The sequence below is a fragment of the Galeopterus variegatus genome, unplaced genomic scaffold (genome assembly GCF_000696425.1).
Source record: "Galeopterus variegatus unplaced genomic scaffold, G_variegatus-3.0.2 Scaffold99, whole genome shotgun sequence".
In the NCBI taxonomy this organism is placed as follows: domain Eukaryota; kingdom Metazoa; phylum Chordata; class Mammalia; order Dermoptera; family Cynocephalidae; genus Galeopterus; species Galeopterus variegatus.
The window spans coordinates 162,451-179,626 of record NW_007726210.1 but is presented as its reverse complement, the minus strand read 5'-3'; the positions used below and the strand labels follow the sequence as shown (position 1 = coordinate 179,626).

Sequence of the window (17,176 nt, the reverse complement as noted above, 5' to 3'; positions counted from 1 at the left end):
CGGGGGGGGGGGGGGAGCGCTGCTGCGCTCCGAGTGCCGCGCTCTCCCGAGTGCGCCAAAGGCTCGGCCCCATAAATTCCATTTTCTTATAAATCACCCAGTTTCAAGTATTTTGTTATAAGAAATAGAAACAGACTAATACAGGCTTTATGACAGGGCTGGAGAGGCTCATGGGCAGAAGGGGTTATAAAGAAAGAAGCCTCCTTCAGGTCCTCAGGCCTGTGAGTCACATCGCCACACTAAGTGGAGGAGCCAATGAGCCTGCTCGGACAAGATTCCTATTGTTTCCCTGGGAAAGGGTTCCCATGGATGGGTGGGGCTGGCAACAGACTCGGTGATGATACCGCCTGGACATAATTCCCAACGCAGGCTCTCATCATGCAAATTGGGCAAAAGATGGGTTTCCTTTCCACGGATTTGGGGTTTTTACTTTGCTTTCTTTTCCCCCCACTTTGCTTTCGTTCTACTTTGTGATGCATCCACTTGTATATCCTCTCTCCCTCTAGATAGGGATTCAGGGAAAGTGGAAAACACATAGACTCTGGAACCAAATTGCCTGGGTCCAATTTCCAGCTCCACTACTTCCTGTGTGACCTAGGGCAAATTACTTCACCTCTCCGTGCTACAGTTTCCTCACTTGGAAAATGGGACGATAAAAACATATGCCTTGTAGGCCTGTTATGAAGCTTAAATGATGTTATACTTGTACCTGTAAAGATCTAAGAACAGTGTCTGGCACCTAGATCAGTGAAAGTTAGATAAATAAATACAGAAACTACTATCGATGCCATGTAGAGATACTAAATCCAGCTCTCTCCTCTCGTCTTGGAGGTGAAGCAGGATAGGTTCATGGAAAAGTCAAGGGCATTGGAGTTAGACATCACAGATTCAAATCCCAGCTCTGCCACTCTGCCTCTCCCTGGCTGTGTGACCATATATAGGTTGCTTGGCCTCTCTGAACCTCAGCTTCCACATCTATAAAATAAGGGTGATGGTCACGCTTCAGGGCAGTGGTAAAGAGGAGAGCTTCCTTAGCAAAGGTTGCACAGTAAATGACATCTAGTGTTGTAGGTGTGGTTCCCTGAGTTTTTTATTTCTTTTCTTTTCTTTTTTTTTTTTCCCCCCCGGCAGCTGGATGGTACAGGGAACTAACCCCTTGACCTCGATGTTACAAGGCTGCAGTCTAACCAACTGAGCTAAACAGCCAGGCTGAGTTTTCAATTTCTGCCTGTGAAAATCCAATCCACCAGAGATGGCAGCTGCTACAAGGTGTAAGGAGCAGGTGAGAAGGGGCCTTTCCTACCCCGCCCCTTCCTTGGATCTCCTGACATTTCCAGGTCTTCTCTTCCAGGGAAAAAGAGAGGCTGTTTCTTCCTTTCTGGCTTTTCATAAGAACAGTATAAAAAACCCTACAAACCCTATCAGTGGCTTCATGGATAAGGAATCTGAAGTCATAAGCAACTCCTCATTTCCCCTGTTAGCCCCGCATAGGCCACAGAAGGGGAGCAGCTGTTGTCTAGCCCAGTATTTTCATAATAACTGGGCTGGCCGGTTAGCTCATTTGGTTAGAGCATGGCCCTGTAACACCAAGGTCGAGGATTTGGATCCCTGTACTGGCCAGCTGCAAACAAGAAAAACAAATATAACTGCCCCTTCTACTTCAAGTCTAATGTTCTATAGAACTCTGAGAATGGGTTGTTGTGTCTATTTTTTTTTACGAAAATCCAGGCTATGGCAATCATGAAAATAGAGAGCAGGATTGTGGGAGGAAATGACAAGCCTTGGCCCTTCATTCAGCTATTCATTCAGTAAAATTCATAGAAGGAAAAGATTCAGGGCTGGAAACCTGAGCCAGCAGAAAGAGAGCTGAGGATGGTGAGATTGAGGCCAGGATTCAAAAGAGAAGGCCTAAACTTTTCTTTTGATTTGGGAAATTTTTTTTTTTTTTTTTTAAAAGATGACCGGTAAGGGGATCTTAACCCTTGACTTGGTGTTGTCAGCACCACGCTCACCCAGTGAGCGAACCGGCCATCCCTATGTGCGATCCGAACCCGGGGCCTTGGTGTTATGAGCACCGCACTCTACCGAGTGAGCCACGGGCCGGCCCTCGATTTGGGAAATTTTTTTTTTTTTTTCTAAAAGATGACCGGTAAGGGGATCTTAACCCTTGACTTGGTGTTGTCAGCACCACGCTCACCCAGTGAGCGAACCGGCCATCCCTATGTGCGATCCGAACCCGGGGCCTTGGTGTTATCAGCACCGCACTCTACCGAGTGAGCCACGGGCCGGCCCTCGATTTGGGAAATTTTAACCAGACTTAGCTGTTTCAGAAAATTTTCAATAACTACAAAAATTGTGGGTTTTTTAATAAAAATGAGAGTGAAGTTCTGAAGGATCAGGAACAAATGGAAGAAAATGGAGCTAATAGTGGGGTGATGTGGGCCACAGGGAAGTGTTCTTAGGTCCACAAAATCAAAGGGAGAAGATCAAGTTTGAGAGGGTGAGTAGCTCATGCCAGAGAAAGCTCAGGTGGTAGGTTTCCTTTATTAGGCAATCCAGGTTCTCCTTTGTGGAGAAGGAAAAGGGGCTTTTTTCATTATCATCCAAAATAGAGATAAGTTTACGGTGCTGTATGGCTGGATTTTTCATCCCTCAGAATCCCACTCTGCTTGAAAAGGCCTTCGTTAGGTTTAGTTAGCGGCCCTAACTCAACCTGCACAGCCAGTGTTTCTTTTTTTAGAGAGTGATCCTGCTGAATTAAAATTCAATTAATCTGACTTTAAGGGCAAGAAAAACTATTTGTGAAAAATCATTAAACAGCACATAAAACCCTTTGAGGAACAGCGAATACCAGGAGAAGTACAGCCTAGCTTTCGTTAAGGTACTTTGGGTCCAATGAGTTAACTTTTTTAAGGAATTTTAACAAGATAGTGGTCAAAGTGGAATTTGTTCGTGTAGTTTATTTAAGGTTTTACAAGGCTCTGCAAAGAGTCCCTCCCCTAAGTCTGGAGAAGAGAGTTTGGAAACAATGTGAGAGGTAAAATCTTCCGGGGGGTATTTTTAAACCTGTGAGGAAACTAAACAACTGGCCTGGAAGTTTCAAAAATGTCAGGGTCCTGAAAGACAAAGGAGAGCTGGGGAACTGTCACAGATTAAAGGAGACAGAAGAGATCTGACCACTGAATGCAGCACGTGATTCTGGATTAGATCCTGGGAAGGGAAAAACAAATTTGCCCAGAAAGAACATTATTGGGACATCTGGTGAAATGTGAATATGATCTGTGGATTAGATAATAGTATTGTATTAACATTAAATTTCCTGATTTTGATAACTATAGTTTGGTTGTATAAGATAATGTTCATGGTCTTAGGAAATGCACAAGGAAGTGATTAGAAACAGAAACATCATATCTGCAACTTTACTACCAAATGGTTCAGAAAAACCAATATACACAGGCCCAATAATACATATTATGTACATGTAATACCTGTACATACATATTACATGTATACATAATAATATGTACATAAACATACGGGGGGGGAGAGAGGAAGTGATTGTGAAAATTGGGCAAAATGTTAACATTTGGGAACTCTGAAGGGCATATGGGAATTCTTTGTACTATTATGGCAATTTTTCTCAACATTTGAAATTATTTCAAAATACAAAATAGAAATAAAAATTAGTAAAAGTTAATAAACTTAAGAAGAGATAAAAGCTAAAAAAACAAAAAATTAAAACAAAAAGACAGAGAAGGAGGAAGATAGGGAAATAAACAAAACGTTCATGTCTGATGGCAACATTTATTGGTTTCCTCTGCACAGTAATGTACTTAGATAGGTGCAAATAGGCTGCACAAGAATTAGGAATCACCCCTAAGAAAGGCTTGTAACCAAAAGGGGAAGACCTAAGGCACTCGCTTGCAATAATTGAAAACCTGTGGTCATCCATGCATCCAGCAGCTGGCATTCAGCAAAGAGTTATTGAAGACCTCTAGTGTCCAGACCAGAGTTTGTGACTTGCCTATTGCCTCCAAAAAGTTGCTGGTTTTATGTGGGAGACAGACATATACAAAATTACTGCCATGTAGTTTCCACAAGAACTGTGATGGCAGCATGAATTGGGAGTGTGCAATCTCCATCTGGGAGGGAACCTGCTAGAAATGAATCACTTCCCAGAAGATGTGACACTTGAAGCAGGTTTTAAAGGCTGAGTACAGGTCAGAGAAGGGAGTTGTGAGCATCGATGGAGGGAACAGTCTGCAAAAGCACAGCAGCAGGAGACAGTATGCAACTACCAAGTAACATTTCAGCAAGTGCATGTTGAGCAAAGCAGGTGCTCAAAAGCATCAGGTAGGAGGCTGGACAGGTGAATCACTTCTGGAAGGCTTAGAGGAGTCTAGGGTTTCTGAGCTGGGTCTTGAAGAAATAGATTGCCAAGGATGCCTGAAAACCATGCGTTATGGACAGAGGGAATGTTTGGAACAAAGCACAGAGGTCAGGAATGAGCAAATCCCAAGGTGAGGTGCTGGTAAACACCCTGGAGCCTGGGAGTCTGTAAGAGGTAGGGTTGTGCAAGGTGTTTGCCTCTCACCTGAGCCTACATGCTTTCATGTGAGGCCTCAGCCTATAGTCCCATGGTCAGGGTCAACCCAGGAAAACAGAAATGACTTCACATATTTATAATAGAGGGAATTTAATGGGGAGATACGATTGGACAGGCGATGAAATCCAGAGGTCAACTAGAGCAGGAAGCCACTGCCACTCGTAGGCTGGAAGGTCAAGGGAAGAAGTGATATTACCCGAACCCAGGGGTTGAGGTCACCTCAACCAAGGGTCAGAACCATGAATGACCTGGAGTTGGAGCCATGGAAAAGATGCAGCCACTACTGGAGACTGGAGTTGTGCTACCCAATGGCAAGAGAGAAGGGGAGAAATACCCTGGCTTTTTTTTTTACCCACCCTCCAGTCAACTACCAGCCTCCTATTGGCTAAACCCAGCCAGAAGCCAACTGACTCAGCAGGGAGTACAGCTGCAGGGATCAGTCCCCCCCACCCCCGCCCCCATGATACAGAACAGAGCAGGGGAAGGGTCAGGAAGGGATCTGAGGGCACAGGCCCAGAAGCAGCCTAGTCAGAAGCTGTTTTCTGCCCTACACAGAAATTGGGCGGTGTGCCCAATGAGCAAGGTGAGCTTGCCTTGGAAGTCACACAGTATCACCTCCACTGTAGTCTATTGCTTGACGCAGTTAGAAGCCGACCCAAATTCTAGGGGAAGACACATAGATCTCCTACCTCTCCATATGAGGAGTGTTAAAGAACTTGGGGCTGTGTTTTAGAACTGCCATAGTATATCTTACAATTAATGGGGTCTTCGAGTCCATAAAACATGCTATCTTTTTTTTTTCCCCTTTTTTTGTCTTTTTCCGTGACCGGTAACGGGATCGCAACCCTCGGTGTCGCACCCGTACCGCGACTGGCAACAGGATCGCAACCCTCGGTGTCGCACCCGTACCGCGACTGGCAACAGGATCGCAACCCTCGGTGTCACGCCAGCACCGCGCTCAACCAGTGAGCGGACCAGTCTCTATATGGGATCCGAACCCTCGGCGGGAGGGCTGCCGCACTCCCAAGAACCGCACTCCACCGAGTGCGCCAACGGGCCAGCCCAAAACATGCTATCTTGAATTCGACCACCCCTCACAACCTCTCACGAGTGAGCCACAGGGCCAGCCCTAGAGTGATCTTTTAAAACATAAGTCAGATCATATGACTCTCTTGATCTTAACCTTCTATTGGCTTCTCATCACCTAGAAGAAAATCCAAAGTTCTAAATTTGTTTTTCAGGGCCGACCCATGGCTCACTTGGGAGAGTGCAGTGCTGATAACACCAAGGCCATGGGTTCAGATCCCTATATAGGGATGGCTGGTTTGCTCATTTGGGAGAGTGTGGTGCTGACAACACCAAGTCAAGGGTTAAGATCCCCTCACCCCTCATCTTTAAAAAAATAATAGTAATAAAATAAATAATAAATAAATAAATTTGTTTTTCTTTTTTCCTTTGGCAGCTGGCATGTAAGGGGATCCAAACCTGTGACCTTGGTGTCGTAAGGTTGTGCTCTAACCAACTGAGCTGACCAGCTAGGCCCCAAAGCTCTAACTTTGATTTACAAGATCCTATATAGTCAAACCCCTGCTTCATATTTGACCTTATTTCCATTTCCTGCCAGGTTCCCCTTGTTCATTGCATTCTACTTTCACTGGCAACATTGCTGTTTCTCAAATGAGTCTATCATATTCCCATCTCAGGTCTTTTCATGTGTGATTCCCTGTGCCTGTTACTCTTCTTCCCTAGATATCTACATGGCTAGTCCCCTCACCTCATTCTGGTCTCTGCCCAGATGGCATCTCCTGAAAGAGGCTTTCCTTGACCTCTCTATCCAAAACAGCATCCCCACACCATCACCCGCTGTCCCCTTGCCCAGCTTTGCTTAGCAGTGCTCTGCTTTTTTTTTGGTCTGCCCAGTACAGGGATCCAAACTCGTGACCTTGGTGTTATAAGGTCATGCTCTAATCAACTGAGCTAACCGGCCAGTTGAGCTGTGCTCTGCTTTATAGCACTGACCATGAGAAACCAACATACTCCATAGTCATTCTTTTTTTTATTTTTAAAGATGACCAGTATGGGGATCTTAACCCTTGACTTGGTGTTGTCAGCACCACGCTCTCCCAAGTGAGCTAACCAGCCATCCCTATATAGGGATCTGAACCTGTGGCCTTGGTGTTATCAGCACTGCACTCTCCCAAGTTTATTACTATTATTTTTTTAAAGATGGGGGGTGAGGGGATCTTAACCCTTGACTTGGTGTTGTCAGCACCACGCTCTCCCAAGTGAGCTAACCAGCCATCCCTATATAGGGATCTGAACCTGTGGCCTTGGTGTTATCAGCACTGCACTCTCCCAAGTAAGCCATGGACTGGCCCTATAGTCCGCAGTCATTTACATGTGCATGGTCTGCCTCCCCCTTCAATGGAGGGACTTTTTTGTTCACTGCCGCCTTCTCAAAGCCTGGCACATGGTAGGTGCTCAATAAATATTCACTGAGTGACTTCATCTATTGCCTGTTCCCTCACCATGTTACTTCGGGCAAATCACTTCTCTGGTCATCTGGCAGGTGGGCTGGTGGCTGGATGTTCCTGCAGGGCCTCACTCACATGTTCATTAGCTGGCCAGCTATCAGGGGTGATGGGGTAACTGGGCCACATGTCTTTCATCCTCTAGCAAGTTAGCACAGGTGATCACAGGGGTTCAAGAGCAGCAAGAGAGCAAGCTCCAACTGCTCTTTCTGCTTATGTCATGTTTTCCCATTGGCCAAAGCAAGTCATGTGGCCCTTCCCAGACTCACTGTGAGCAGGCACTCCCATAAGGCACTCATACAGGGAGGTGTGAACAGACTGGGGACCACTACTACAACAACAATCTACCCCAACAGGGGAAATCATGAAATTTCGGAACGAGTAGCAGCTAAAGTGTAATGGGGATGGGAGGTGGCAAAGAGGAGAAATAATTTTTGACCCAGGGTTCTGGAAAAAGCAGTGGACTTCATGTCAGCCTTTTATAGATAGGAGAGTTGAGATGAATGCAGATGGAAGGTAAGGGCATTTCAGATGGTATGTGATCAAAATGTTTAGAGAGAAAAAGTATTATTAGTAATAACACAGATCACTACCATTTTCTGAGCTCTTACCATGTTATTTTGTTTGTTTGTTTTTTGGCAGCTGGCCAGTACTGGAATCTGAACCCTTGAGCTTGGTGTTATAAGATTGAACTCTAAACAACTGAGCTAACTGGCCAGCCTATGAGCTCTTACCATGTATCAGGCTCTGAGTTAAATGATTTAAAAGTACTATCTCATTTAATTCTCAAATTCACCCAATGCTATAGGCTCTATTTTTTTTTTTTTAAAGATGACCGGTAAGGGGATCTTAACCCTCGACTTGGTGTTGTCAGCACCACGCTCAGCCAGTGAGCCAACCGGCCATCCCTATGTAGGATCCGAACCCGGGGCCTTGGTGTTATCAGCACCGCACTCTCCCGAGTGAGCCAATGGGCCGGTATAGGCTCTACTTTTATCCCAACTTTATAGAAAAGGAAAACAAGGCCTAGAAAAGGACTTTTTAGATACAACAAAAGCACAATCCATAAAAGAATAAACTGATAAACTGATTTCATCAAAATTTAAAACTCATTGAAAAGAGAAAGAAAACATGAACTACAGATTGGGAGGAAGGACTTCTATCAAAATACATAAAAAACTCTCAAATAATAAGAAAAAAAACAGCCCATAACCCTGAGTAGCCAAAGCAATCTTGAACAAGAAGAACAAAGCTAGAGGCATCAAAATGCACTACAAAGCTATAGTAACTAAAACAGCACTGTACTGGCATAAAACCAATTCAATGGAACAGAATATAGAAACCATAAATATGCCCATGCATTTAGTCGATTGATCTTCAGCAAAGGTGCCATGAAACACAATGGGGAAAGAACAGTCTTTTCAATAAATGAAGATGGGAGAAGTGGACATCTACATGCAGAAGAATTAAATTGGACCCTTACACGACACACAAAAATCAACTCAAAAGGGATTAAAGACTTAAAATGTAAGACCTGAAACCACAAAACTACTAGAAGAAAACATAGGGAAGAAGCTTCTTGACATCGGTCTGGACAATGATTTTTGGATATACCCCAAAAGCACAGGCAACAAAAGCAAAAATGGACAAATGGGATTATATCAAACTAAAAATCTTCTGCACAGCAAAGGAAACAGCCAGTATAAAGAGACAACCTACAGAATGGGAGAAAATATTTGCAAACCATATATCTGATAACTGATAAAGTGTTAATATCTAAAATATAAGGAACTCAAATAGCTCAATAGTAAGAAAACAAATAACCTGATTAAAAAATGGACAATGAGGCCGGCCCGTGGCTCACTCGGTAGACTGCGGTGCTGATAACACCAAGGCCACGGGTTCGGATCCTATATAGGGATGGCCAGTTTGCTCACTGACTGAGCATGGTGTTGACAACACCAAGCCAAGGGTTGAGATCCCCTTACCGGTCATCTTTTTAGAAAAAAAAAAAAAAGGGCAATGAACCTAAATAGACATTTGTCAAAAGCAGACATACAAATGGCCAACAGGTATATTAAAAAGTACTCAAGGGGCTGGCCTGTGGCTCACTCAGGAGAGTGTGGTGTTGATAACACCAAGGCCATGGGTTCGGATCCTATATAGGGATGGCTGGTTAGCTCACTGGGTGAGTGTGATGCTGACAACACCAAGCCAAGGGTTAAGATCCCCTTACCAGTCATCTTAAAAAAAAAAAAAAAAAAGTACTCAACATCACTAATCATCTGGGAAATGCAAATCAAAACCACAATTAGATGTTACCTTGCACCCTTTAGAATCCAAGAGACAGAAGAAAAGTGTTGACAGTGATGTAGAGAAGAGCGAACTCTTACACACTGTTGGAAGGAATGCAAATTGGTACAGCCACTATGGAAAACAGTATGGTGGTTCCTTGAAAAATTAAAAATAGAAATGCCATATGACCCAGCAATCCCACTGCTGGGTATTTATCTAAAGGAAATGAAATTAGGTTGTCAAAGAGATATTTGTACTCCCATGTTCATTGCAGCCTTATTCACAATAGCCAAGAGGTGGAAGAAACTTAAGTGTCCATTGAAGGATGAATGGATAAGGAAAAGGTGATATACATAAAATGGAATATTATTCAGCCTAAAAAGGAAGGAAATGCTCTCATTTGTGACAACATGGATGAACCTGGAGGGCATTATGCTAGCCAGGCACAGGAAGACAAAGATTGCATTATCTCAGTCATATGTGGAATCTAAGAAAGTTGAACTTCATCAAAATAGAGTAGAATGGTAGTTGTCAGGGGCTGGGGGAAATGGGGAGATGCTGGTCAGTTATTATTATATTATGTATTATAATACAGCTATTTCGGTTATACAGAATGAGTAGGCTCTGGAGATCTTATATATAGCATGGTGAGTACAGTTAATACTGTATTATATACTTGAAATTTGCTAAAAGCGATGGATATGTTACTTAGCTTGATGTGGTAATCATTTCACAATGTATAGTCATGCTGTATACCATAGATATATACAATTTTTATTTATCAGTTATACCTCAATAAAGCCCAATAAAGTTATATCTCAATAATTTAAAAATAACACCAAGGTCAAGTTTCAGATCTCTGCACTGGCCAACTGCCAAAACAAAATGAAAGTAAACAAATAAACAAAATTTTTCACCAAATTTTTTTTTAAACCCTACACAATTTTAAAAACAGCAAAATCTTTGAACAGAAACTTTACCAGAAAAGATCTATGATTTGCAAATAAACACATGAAAGGAAGCTCAATATCATTAAACACTGGGGAAATGCAAATTAAAACCACAATGAGATACTACCACACACCTATTAGAACGGCTAAAATTAAAGAAAAAATAAAACTGTCTATGCAAACTTTTGGTGGGGATGCAGACAAAGCGGAACTCTCACACACTGCTGGTAGAAACGTAAAATGGTACAACCACTATCGAAAACCATTCGACAGTTTCTTGAAAAGTTAACATACACTTACCATGTGATCCAGCCTTTCTATTCCTAGGTATTTTCACAAGAGAAAAGGATGTACATTTCCACTTAAAGACATATATGTGAATGTTCACAGCAGCTTGATTTGTAATAGTCAAAACCTGAAAACAACCCAAATGTCTATGTACAGGTGAATGGATAAACAAATCGTGGTGCACCCCACATAATGCACCACTGCTCAGCAAGAAAAAGAAAGGAATTACTGATCCACACAACGACACAGATTAATCTCAAAGTAATTATGCTGACTTAAAGTCAGGCCTCCCCATACAAATTGTACAGTAGAACAAATGGTTCCATTTCTATAAAACTTTAGAAAATCCAAGGACTGGCCCGTGGCTCACTCGGGAGAGTGCGGTGCTGATAACACCAAGGCCATGGGTTCGGATCCTATATAGGGATGGCCGGTTCGCTCACTGGCTGAGTGGGGTGCTGACAACACTCACTCGGGAGAGTGCGGTGCTGATAACACCAAGGCCATGGGTTCGGATCCTATATAGGGATGGCCGGTTCGCTCACTGGCTGAGTGGGGTGCTGACAACACAAATGGTTCCATTTCTATAAAACTTTAGAAAATCCAAGGACTGGCCCGTGCCTCACTCGGGAGAGTGCGGTGCTGATAACACCAAGGCCATGGGTTCGGATCCTATATAGGGATGGCCGGTTCGCTCACTGGCTGAGTGTGGTGCTGACAACACCAAGCCCGAGGGTTAAGATCCCCTTACCGGTCATCTTTAAAAAAAAAACAAAAAAAATTTTAGAAAATCCAAACTAAGGCACAGTGATAGCAGATCAGTGGTTGTCTGGGGAGGGGCGGAATGGAGAGCCCCAAACTTTTGGGGTGGACATATTCATTCTTTTTATTGTGGTTATAGGTTTACAGCAATATCCATATATCAAAACTTATCAAACTGTACACCTTAAATATATGCAGTTTATTCATGGTATATCAATTTTTCCTCAATAAAGTCTAAGAAAAAAAGAAAGAAACCGAGGGTCAATAATCTGGCAGAAAATGTAAAGTAGGCTGGAGTGGGGGTGTCCCAATTATTTATTGCTATGTAGCAAATGACCCCACAACTTGGCGGCTTAAAACAACATTTTATTATATTTACAATTTTGTGGATCAAGAATTCAGACGGGCTCAGCTAGGTAGTATTCGGGTTGGGATGTTCAGAGATGGAGGTTCCAAGATGGCATCACGCATACCTGCCACATTGACGGGGACAGCTGGAAGGCTGGGCTGAAATGGGCCCCTCTCCCTCTCCCTGTAGACTCTGAGTCTCTTCTGGTGGTCTCTCTAGAAGGGAAGTCATATGTGGCTCAGGCCGTAAGAAACCAAGGTGGAAGCTGCCAGTTGTCATAAAGGTTAGGCTTGGAACTGGCACAGCATTATTTGTGTCATACTTTATTAGTCAAAGTAGTCACGAGCCGGCCCACCCAGACTCTAGGTCAAGAGCAATAGATTCCACCTCTCAATGAGAGCCCTGGGAAGAGGGAAAAGGCTGAGCTGGAACTGCCAGGCAGAAGCATATGGTTCATGAGTCCTTGAGTCTGCTCGTGTTGGTTCTGGGTGGGGTTGCGTGGAAGAGCCATGAGAAGTAATGCCGGAAAGAGACATTTCCGATCAGAGCAGAGAGGTCCTTGGCTGCCAGCTTCAGCAGTTAGAGTTTACTCTTCTAGGTTAAGAGGAAGCCCTTGAATTCTGGAGCAGGTGGAATGAGTGAAGAACAGTTAGGCTGAAACAATGATGAATAAATGGCGCAGAGTTTTTCAGCTACAAAATCAGAGAGCACTGGGAGTTAGAAGTTGCTTAGGCTTAACAGCAGGTACTGATTTATATATCTTTTGATTTTTTCGGCTATATTTATTTCAATAACAACTTTTATAGTTTCTTCCACTTATTATGAAAGACACAGATTTCACCTTGGAAAATCCAGACTACAAACTTAGTTTTAAAATGGCAGGTGAGAGGCAGCCACCGTGGGGTCCTGAGCTGGGAATGACAGGAGGCAAGATCCTGACTTTCTATTATGAAGGGGAAGGAGGACGTGATTGGTTGTGTTGAGATGCCGAGATGCCAAGGCTCAGCAGAGGAACGATTAGGCAATGACAAACTTCAGGGTAGGCAGGCAGATTGCAAACCATACTGCTGAATACAGATGATAAAAAAAAAAAGCGTGAATATTTACTGAGTACTTACATGTACTTGGTACTATACTAAGCACTGTACATTCATTTAACCCTGATAGGCTAAGTACTTGTATCATTCCCCTAGGTGGATGAAAATGTGCGGCACAGAGAGGTTAAGTAACTTGCCCAAAGTCACACAGTAAAGAGTGGTGGAGCTGGGATATCAGCCTAGCTGTGTTCTAAACTACTTTTAACTACCAAAACTGGATATTTACTTTTACTTTTTGTATGTGCAATTTAAGTAGCTCTACTGTAGTTTATGAAGTTCTAGGTTACTAGAGCTGCCATTATATCATCTGACATGTTATTCATGCTATCCTGAACTCAGGGTTGTTGAAAGCAGCTGGCACATTTCTGTTAATGATTCCAAGGCCGGAGTCAGGGCAGAGTGAAGAGTCGGCCCAGTGTATAGAACTCCATTCCCCCTCAACTGGCAGGATGCAGACAGTGACTCAATGGTGTCTGTTAGGCTGGTCTCCCCTCCCCGCCACAGTTCAAAATAGTAATTATGATGTAATGTTTGTTTAACGTTTTTTAAAAATACTCGTGATTTATGTACTTAAAAATTATGTGAATGCACCCTGAGCACGATGGTGAAAGGTGCAATTTTGACATCAAAACAAGAGGGTGCATCGAATATTTAATTAAAGGATCAGATTAAAAAAAAGCAGATGCAATGTTGCTCTGATGGAAATGTGGTCTAACCCCCAAACCCAAGGCGTGAGAGAGTGGCAGGAGCTAGTATCATTTTTGAAAACAAAATACGGTTACAGACAAATTTGAGAAAGAATGCAAATTTACGGCCTATGTAATTTCAGGGCTGGTTTCTTTTAAAAAGAGGTTACTTATTAAAATGCAAGATGATTTATTTTCAAGATTCAAAAAGGCATATAGACTCTCTTTCAAATGTAAACTAGTGGAAGAAAAACTGGAAAGCTGTGTGCTCCTCCCTTGCTAAGAAAGGGTGTTTATTAGCTAGCATGGCAATGAAAAATTTAATACAACGTATGCAGTTTATAGCAGGGGACTGTGACTTTGGCCTTTCATCTGGGTTTGTAGCTCTGGCTCCTCTCAAAGATAAGTGAAAATCTTATTAGATTCTAATATTAATTTGTTATTTACCTATCACTAGACTACATTAAAAAAATCATAACTATACGAGTATTTCTATAACTTTGGGGGTAAATTAGTTGGTTTAAAGATTTTCCTCTTTCTTACCAGTGCTAAACTAAATCTTGGAAATTAGGAATGTGCTAATTTAACAATTTACACTGCAGGCCTGCTTCCTGGCAATATGATGTCAATTCAAGAAAGGAAAGAAGGGAAGCTACTTCACGAAGAGAAATCAACCCCCCTTTCTCCCTTGCTCTTTTTTGTCTTTTTGGTTTCTGAGCAATTGTCCCCAGGAAACCAACCCACTGACCGCTGTCAAAGTTTGATTCCTCTTTCTGGAGTTACAGCCTTCCTGCTCCTCCATGATGGCTCAGCTGGCTTTTCACCTTTGCTATCCACTTTCAAGATATTTTGAGTCTTAGGACCAGAGGAGCTATTGAGGTTTTTTCCCCTTGTCATCTTTTCTTCTTTTTTTGGTGGTGGGTGGGGCCAAACCAAGAGGGAGAGAGCAGGCTTGGGCCATCCCTGTTCTGACCCTCTGGGGCCATCTTCCTTCTGGCAATTCTCCTCCCCCATCTGTTTTCCTCTTGTTTTTGTTTTTAAGAAAGGAATTAAAAGCAGTCAAAAAAAGGAAAAGAAACAAAACCAAAAAATACATAAAACACCTCTGGAGTAAGGCCAGTATGGTTGAAAGTTACAGGAGTGTGTAGATTTCATATACTAGCCTGTAGATATTTACACAAGGGTCTCAAATGATGGAAGAAACTCATTATATGGCAATAGATGGTGTGGCATGAGAAGCTCCTCTCTAATTTTTAAATTATAAAAAGCTTCTTCATTTGGCAAAATGGAGCTCTGTTTTGGTTTTATTTGCTCAGTAACTTTCCCACTCTTTCAGTTCACCAATCTTTCACGTTGTTCCAGATGTTCAGGAGGGTGCTCTGGACAGGAGCTGAGGACTTGGGCCTTCCTGGTGGGGCTGCCATGCTCTTCCCACCTCAGGACAGAACGTGGTCCCCAGAAATGGCTTTGTCTCTTTAGGTGGGTTTTCCTGCAGCTTCCTGGGGCCTTCAGCAGTTCTGTCCAGGTGGATTGATTGAAGGGCACTCTCCAAGTTGATCTTCCTCTGCGCTCCCAGCGCTGCACTCTCCCAATCTTCCTCTGGATTCTGTTTTTTTTTTTTTTTTTCCATCTTCCCCTGGATTCTGATGCGCAAACTCAGAGGAGGAGCTGGGGATGTCTATGTAGTGTATTTTCTCCCCATCTTTATGATCCGTGCATCTTTATTCAGGTTGGACACCAAGTCTTTTATAAATTTCTTTTTATTGAAATATAATTTACACACAGCAAAATTTTGCACAGATCTTAAATGGCGTTTATAAGTTTTGACACATGTACATACCAATATATTTTTATTTCATTACCCCGGAAGGTTCCTTTATGCCGTTTCCCAGTCAATAGTTTCTTCATCCCCAAGGGTAGTTTTCCTATCCCCAGGCTTAGTTTTTGTCTTTTCTACAATTTCCCGGAAATGTAATCATAAGGTAAAAACTCTTGAGTTTGGCTTCTTTTTCCCAACATGTTTTTGAGATTCATCCAGGTTGTTGCCTGTACCAGTTTAAATAGGACCCAAGACCTCATTGACAGTGATAGTGTTAAGACGGGGACAATTGTTCTGCCTGTTGGGCTCCAGGACAGATACTCCCTAAATCCTGGTAAGAAGCTCTTTGCCCTTCCAAGTCAGTCTCTTTCCAGGGCCAAGCAAGTTCCTCTCCCAGATCCGCCCAAGCAGCCCAGGGCACCACCCAGATGGCCTTGGGGCGTCACCAGGTCGCTTCCCTTGAACAGCTGCCCCCTGCCTCCCTCCCCGCGTTAAAACTCAAAAAGGAACTGGCCCCTCCGCCGATCAGAATTCAGATTCGTTTAATTCCACGCATCCAGCTGCACACTGTGTTATGTTTTGGTGCTGATCACAGATATGCAGAATCCTTAAGAAAACATAAATAAAAAAAAAAGAAAAGGTGGTGGTGAGGGAAGAACCCAGATCTCCCGGGCAGTGGATATCAGCCTCCGTTGAGACAGGGATTCAGAATGAAATCTTTTCTTTTTTAAATAAACGGAAGAGTCGTTCTCCATTCCTCGCTCGGGAGGTTTCAAAGGTCGTCACATTGAAGCCTGGGGGCGTTCATCTCCCCAGCGGCCTGGAGGAGGGAGGGGGTTGGAAGGAGGGGGGAGGGAGCACACAAAAGCGGGCCTTGCCGAGAGGGCTAATGTTTCCTGTTTGCCTGGAGCCCCCTCCCCTCGGTCCCCTCCCCCAGCCCCCTCCCAGCACTCGGGCGGAAGTGAGTTTGCTCCTTTGGAGATTAAAAGGATTCCGAATTCCGATCAGTCCCAATAACCGGCGTACTGAGAGGAGGAGGAGGAGGAAGAGGCGGCAAAGCAGAGAAAGAGGGGGCGCGCGCGCGCAGCGCGAAGTGGGGGAGTTGCGCAAAGCCCCAGGAGGCCAGGGCACGGCGGGAGCAAAGCCCTGTAGGCGCAGCGCGGCCACCCGCGTCCCAGTCGGCGACTCGTTTCTGAAAGAAGATGACGCGGGGGCGAGCCAGCGGCGTTGGCCACGCGGCTCCCGAGCTCGCCGCGCGGGGCAGCTGCCGCCGGTTCCACTGATTCCAGCGCGCCCGGGAGAAGGCTCCGTCCCCGACGCTCGGGATCGGAGGGGGGGCACCAAGGCGAGGGCGAAATGGCCCGATGACAAAGGAAATGTGATCCCCCTTCGCTGCCAAGGTTTCAGAGAGGACGGACGTGAGGAGGAGGGGCGCGGGGCGCGCGCGGAGCTCGGATAGCATTGCACGACGGCCCGCGTTGAGCGGGCAGCGGGTACATCTAATATCTTCCTGCCGATGAATAATTCAGGGTGGCCCGCGGGGACTTGCGGCCCCGCGCTACAGCGCCGCTAAGGCGGAGGGAAAGGAGCGCGCGGGAGGCGCCCAGGCCAGGCGAGGCGGGGGCACGAGGGCCCCGGGCCCGCGTGGGGCGCGCGTGCGTGTTAAGCGCAGGCAGCCACGGCCGGCTGGGCGGGCGGGCGCGCGGGAGACTTGAGGCGCGTGGGACGCGCGTGCGTAGTACACGCGTGCGGCCGCGGCTGGGCCGCCACGAGCTACAGCTGCTGCAGGGCCA

The 17,176-nt window shown here is 44.6% G+C and overlaps 2 protein-coding genes across 2 annotated transcripts in view; both read right to left on the bottom strand.

The window, feature by feature from the left end:
* Positions 1 to 14,366, bottom strand: part of LOC103599544 (AP-3 complex subunit sigma-1-like) — a 16,892-nt gene extending 2,526 nt beyond the window's left edge. Inside the window, 1 exon segment of the mRNA XM_008583699.1 lies at positions 14,313 to 14,366. Within this exon segment, the coding sequence (XP_008581921.1) occupies positions 14,313 to 14,366 (54 nt within the window).
* Positions 14,367 to 16,118: 1,752 nt separating this feature from the next.
* LOC103599484 (putative uncharacterized protein UNQ6490/PRO21339) lies at positions 16,119 to 17,125 on the bottom strand. Its single transcript, XM_008583631.1, is given in 2 exon segments — positions 16,119 to 16,720; positions 16,723 to 17,125. Coding segments are annotated over 2 exon segments (456 nt in total). The 5' UTR covers positions 16,846 to 17,125; the 3' UTR covers positions 16,119 to 16,387.
* Positions 17,126 to 17,176: the final 51 nt, after the last annotated feature.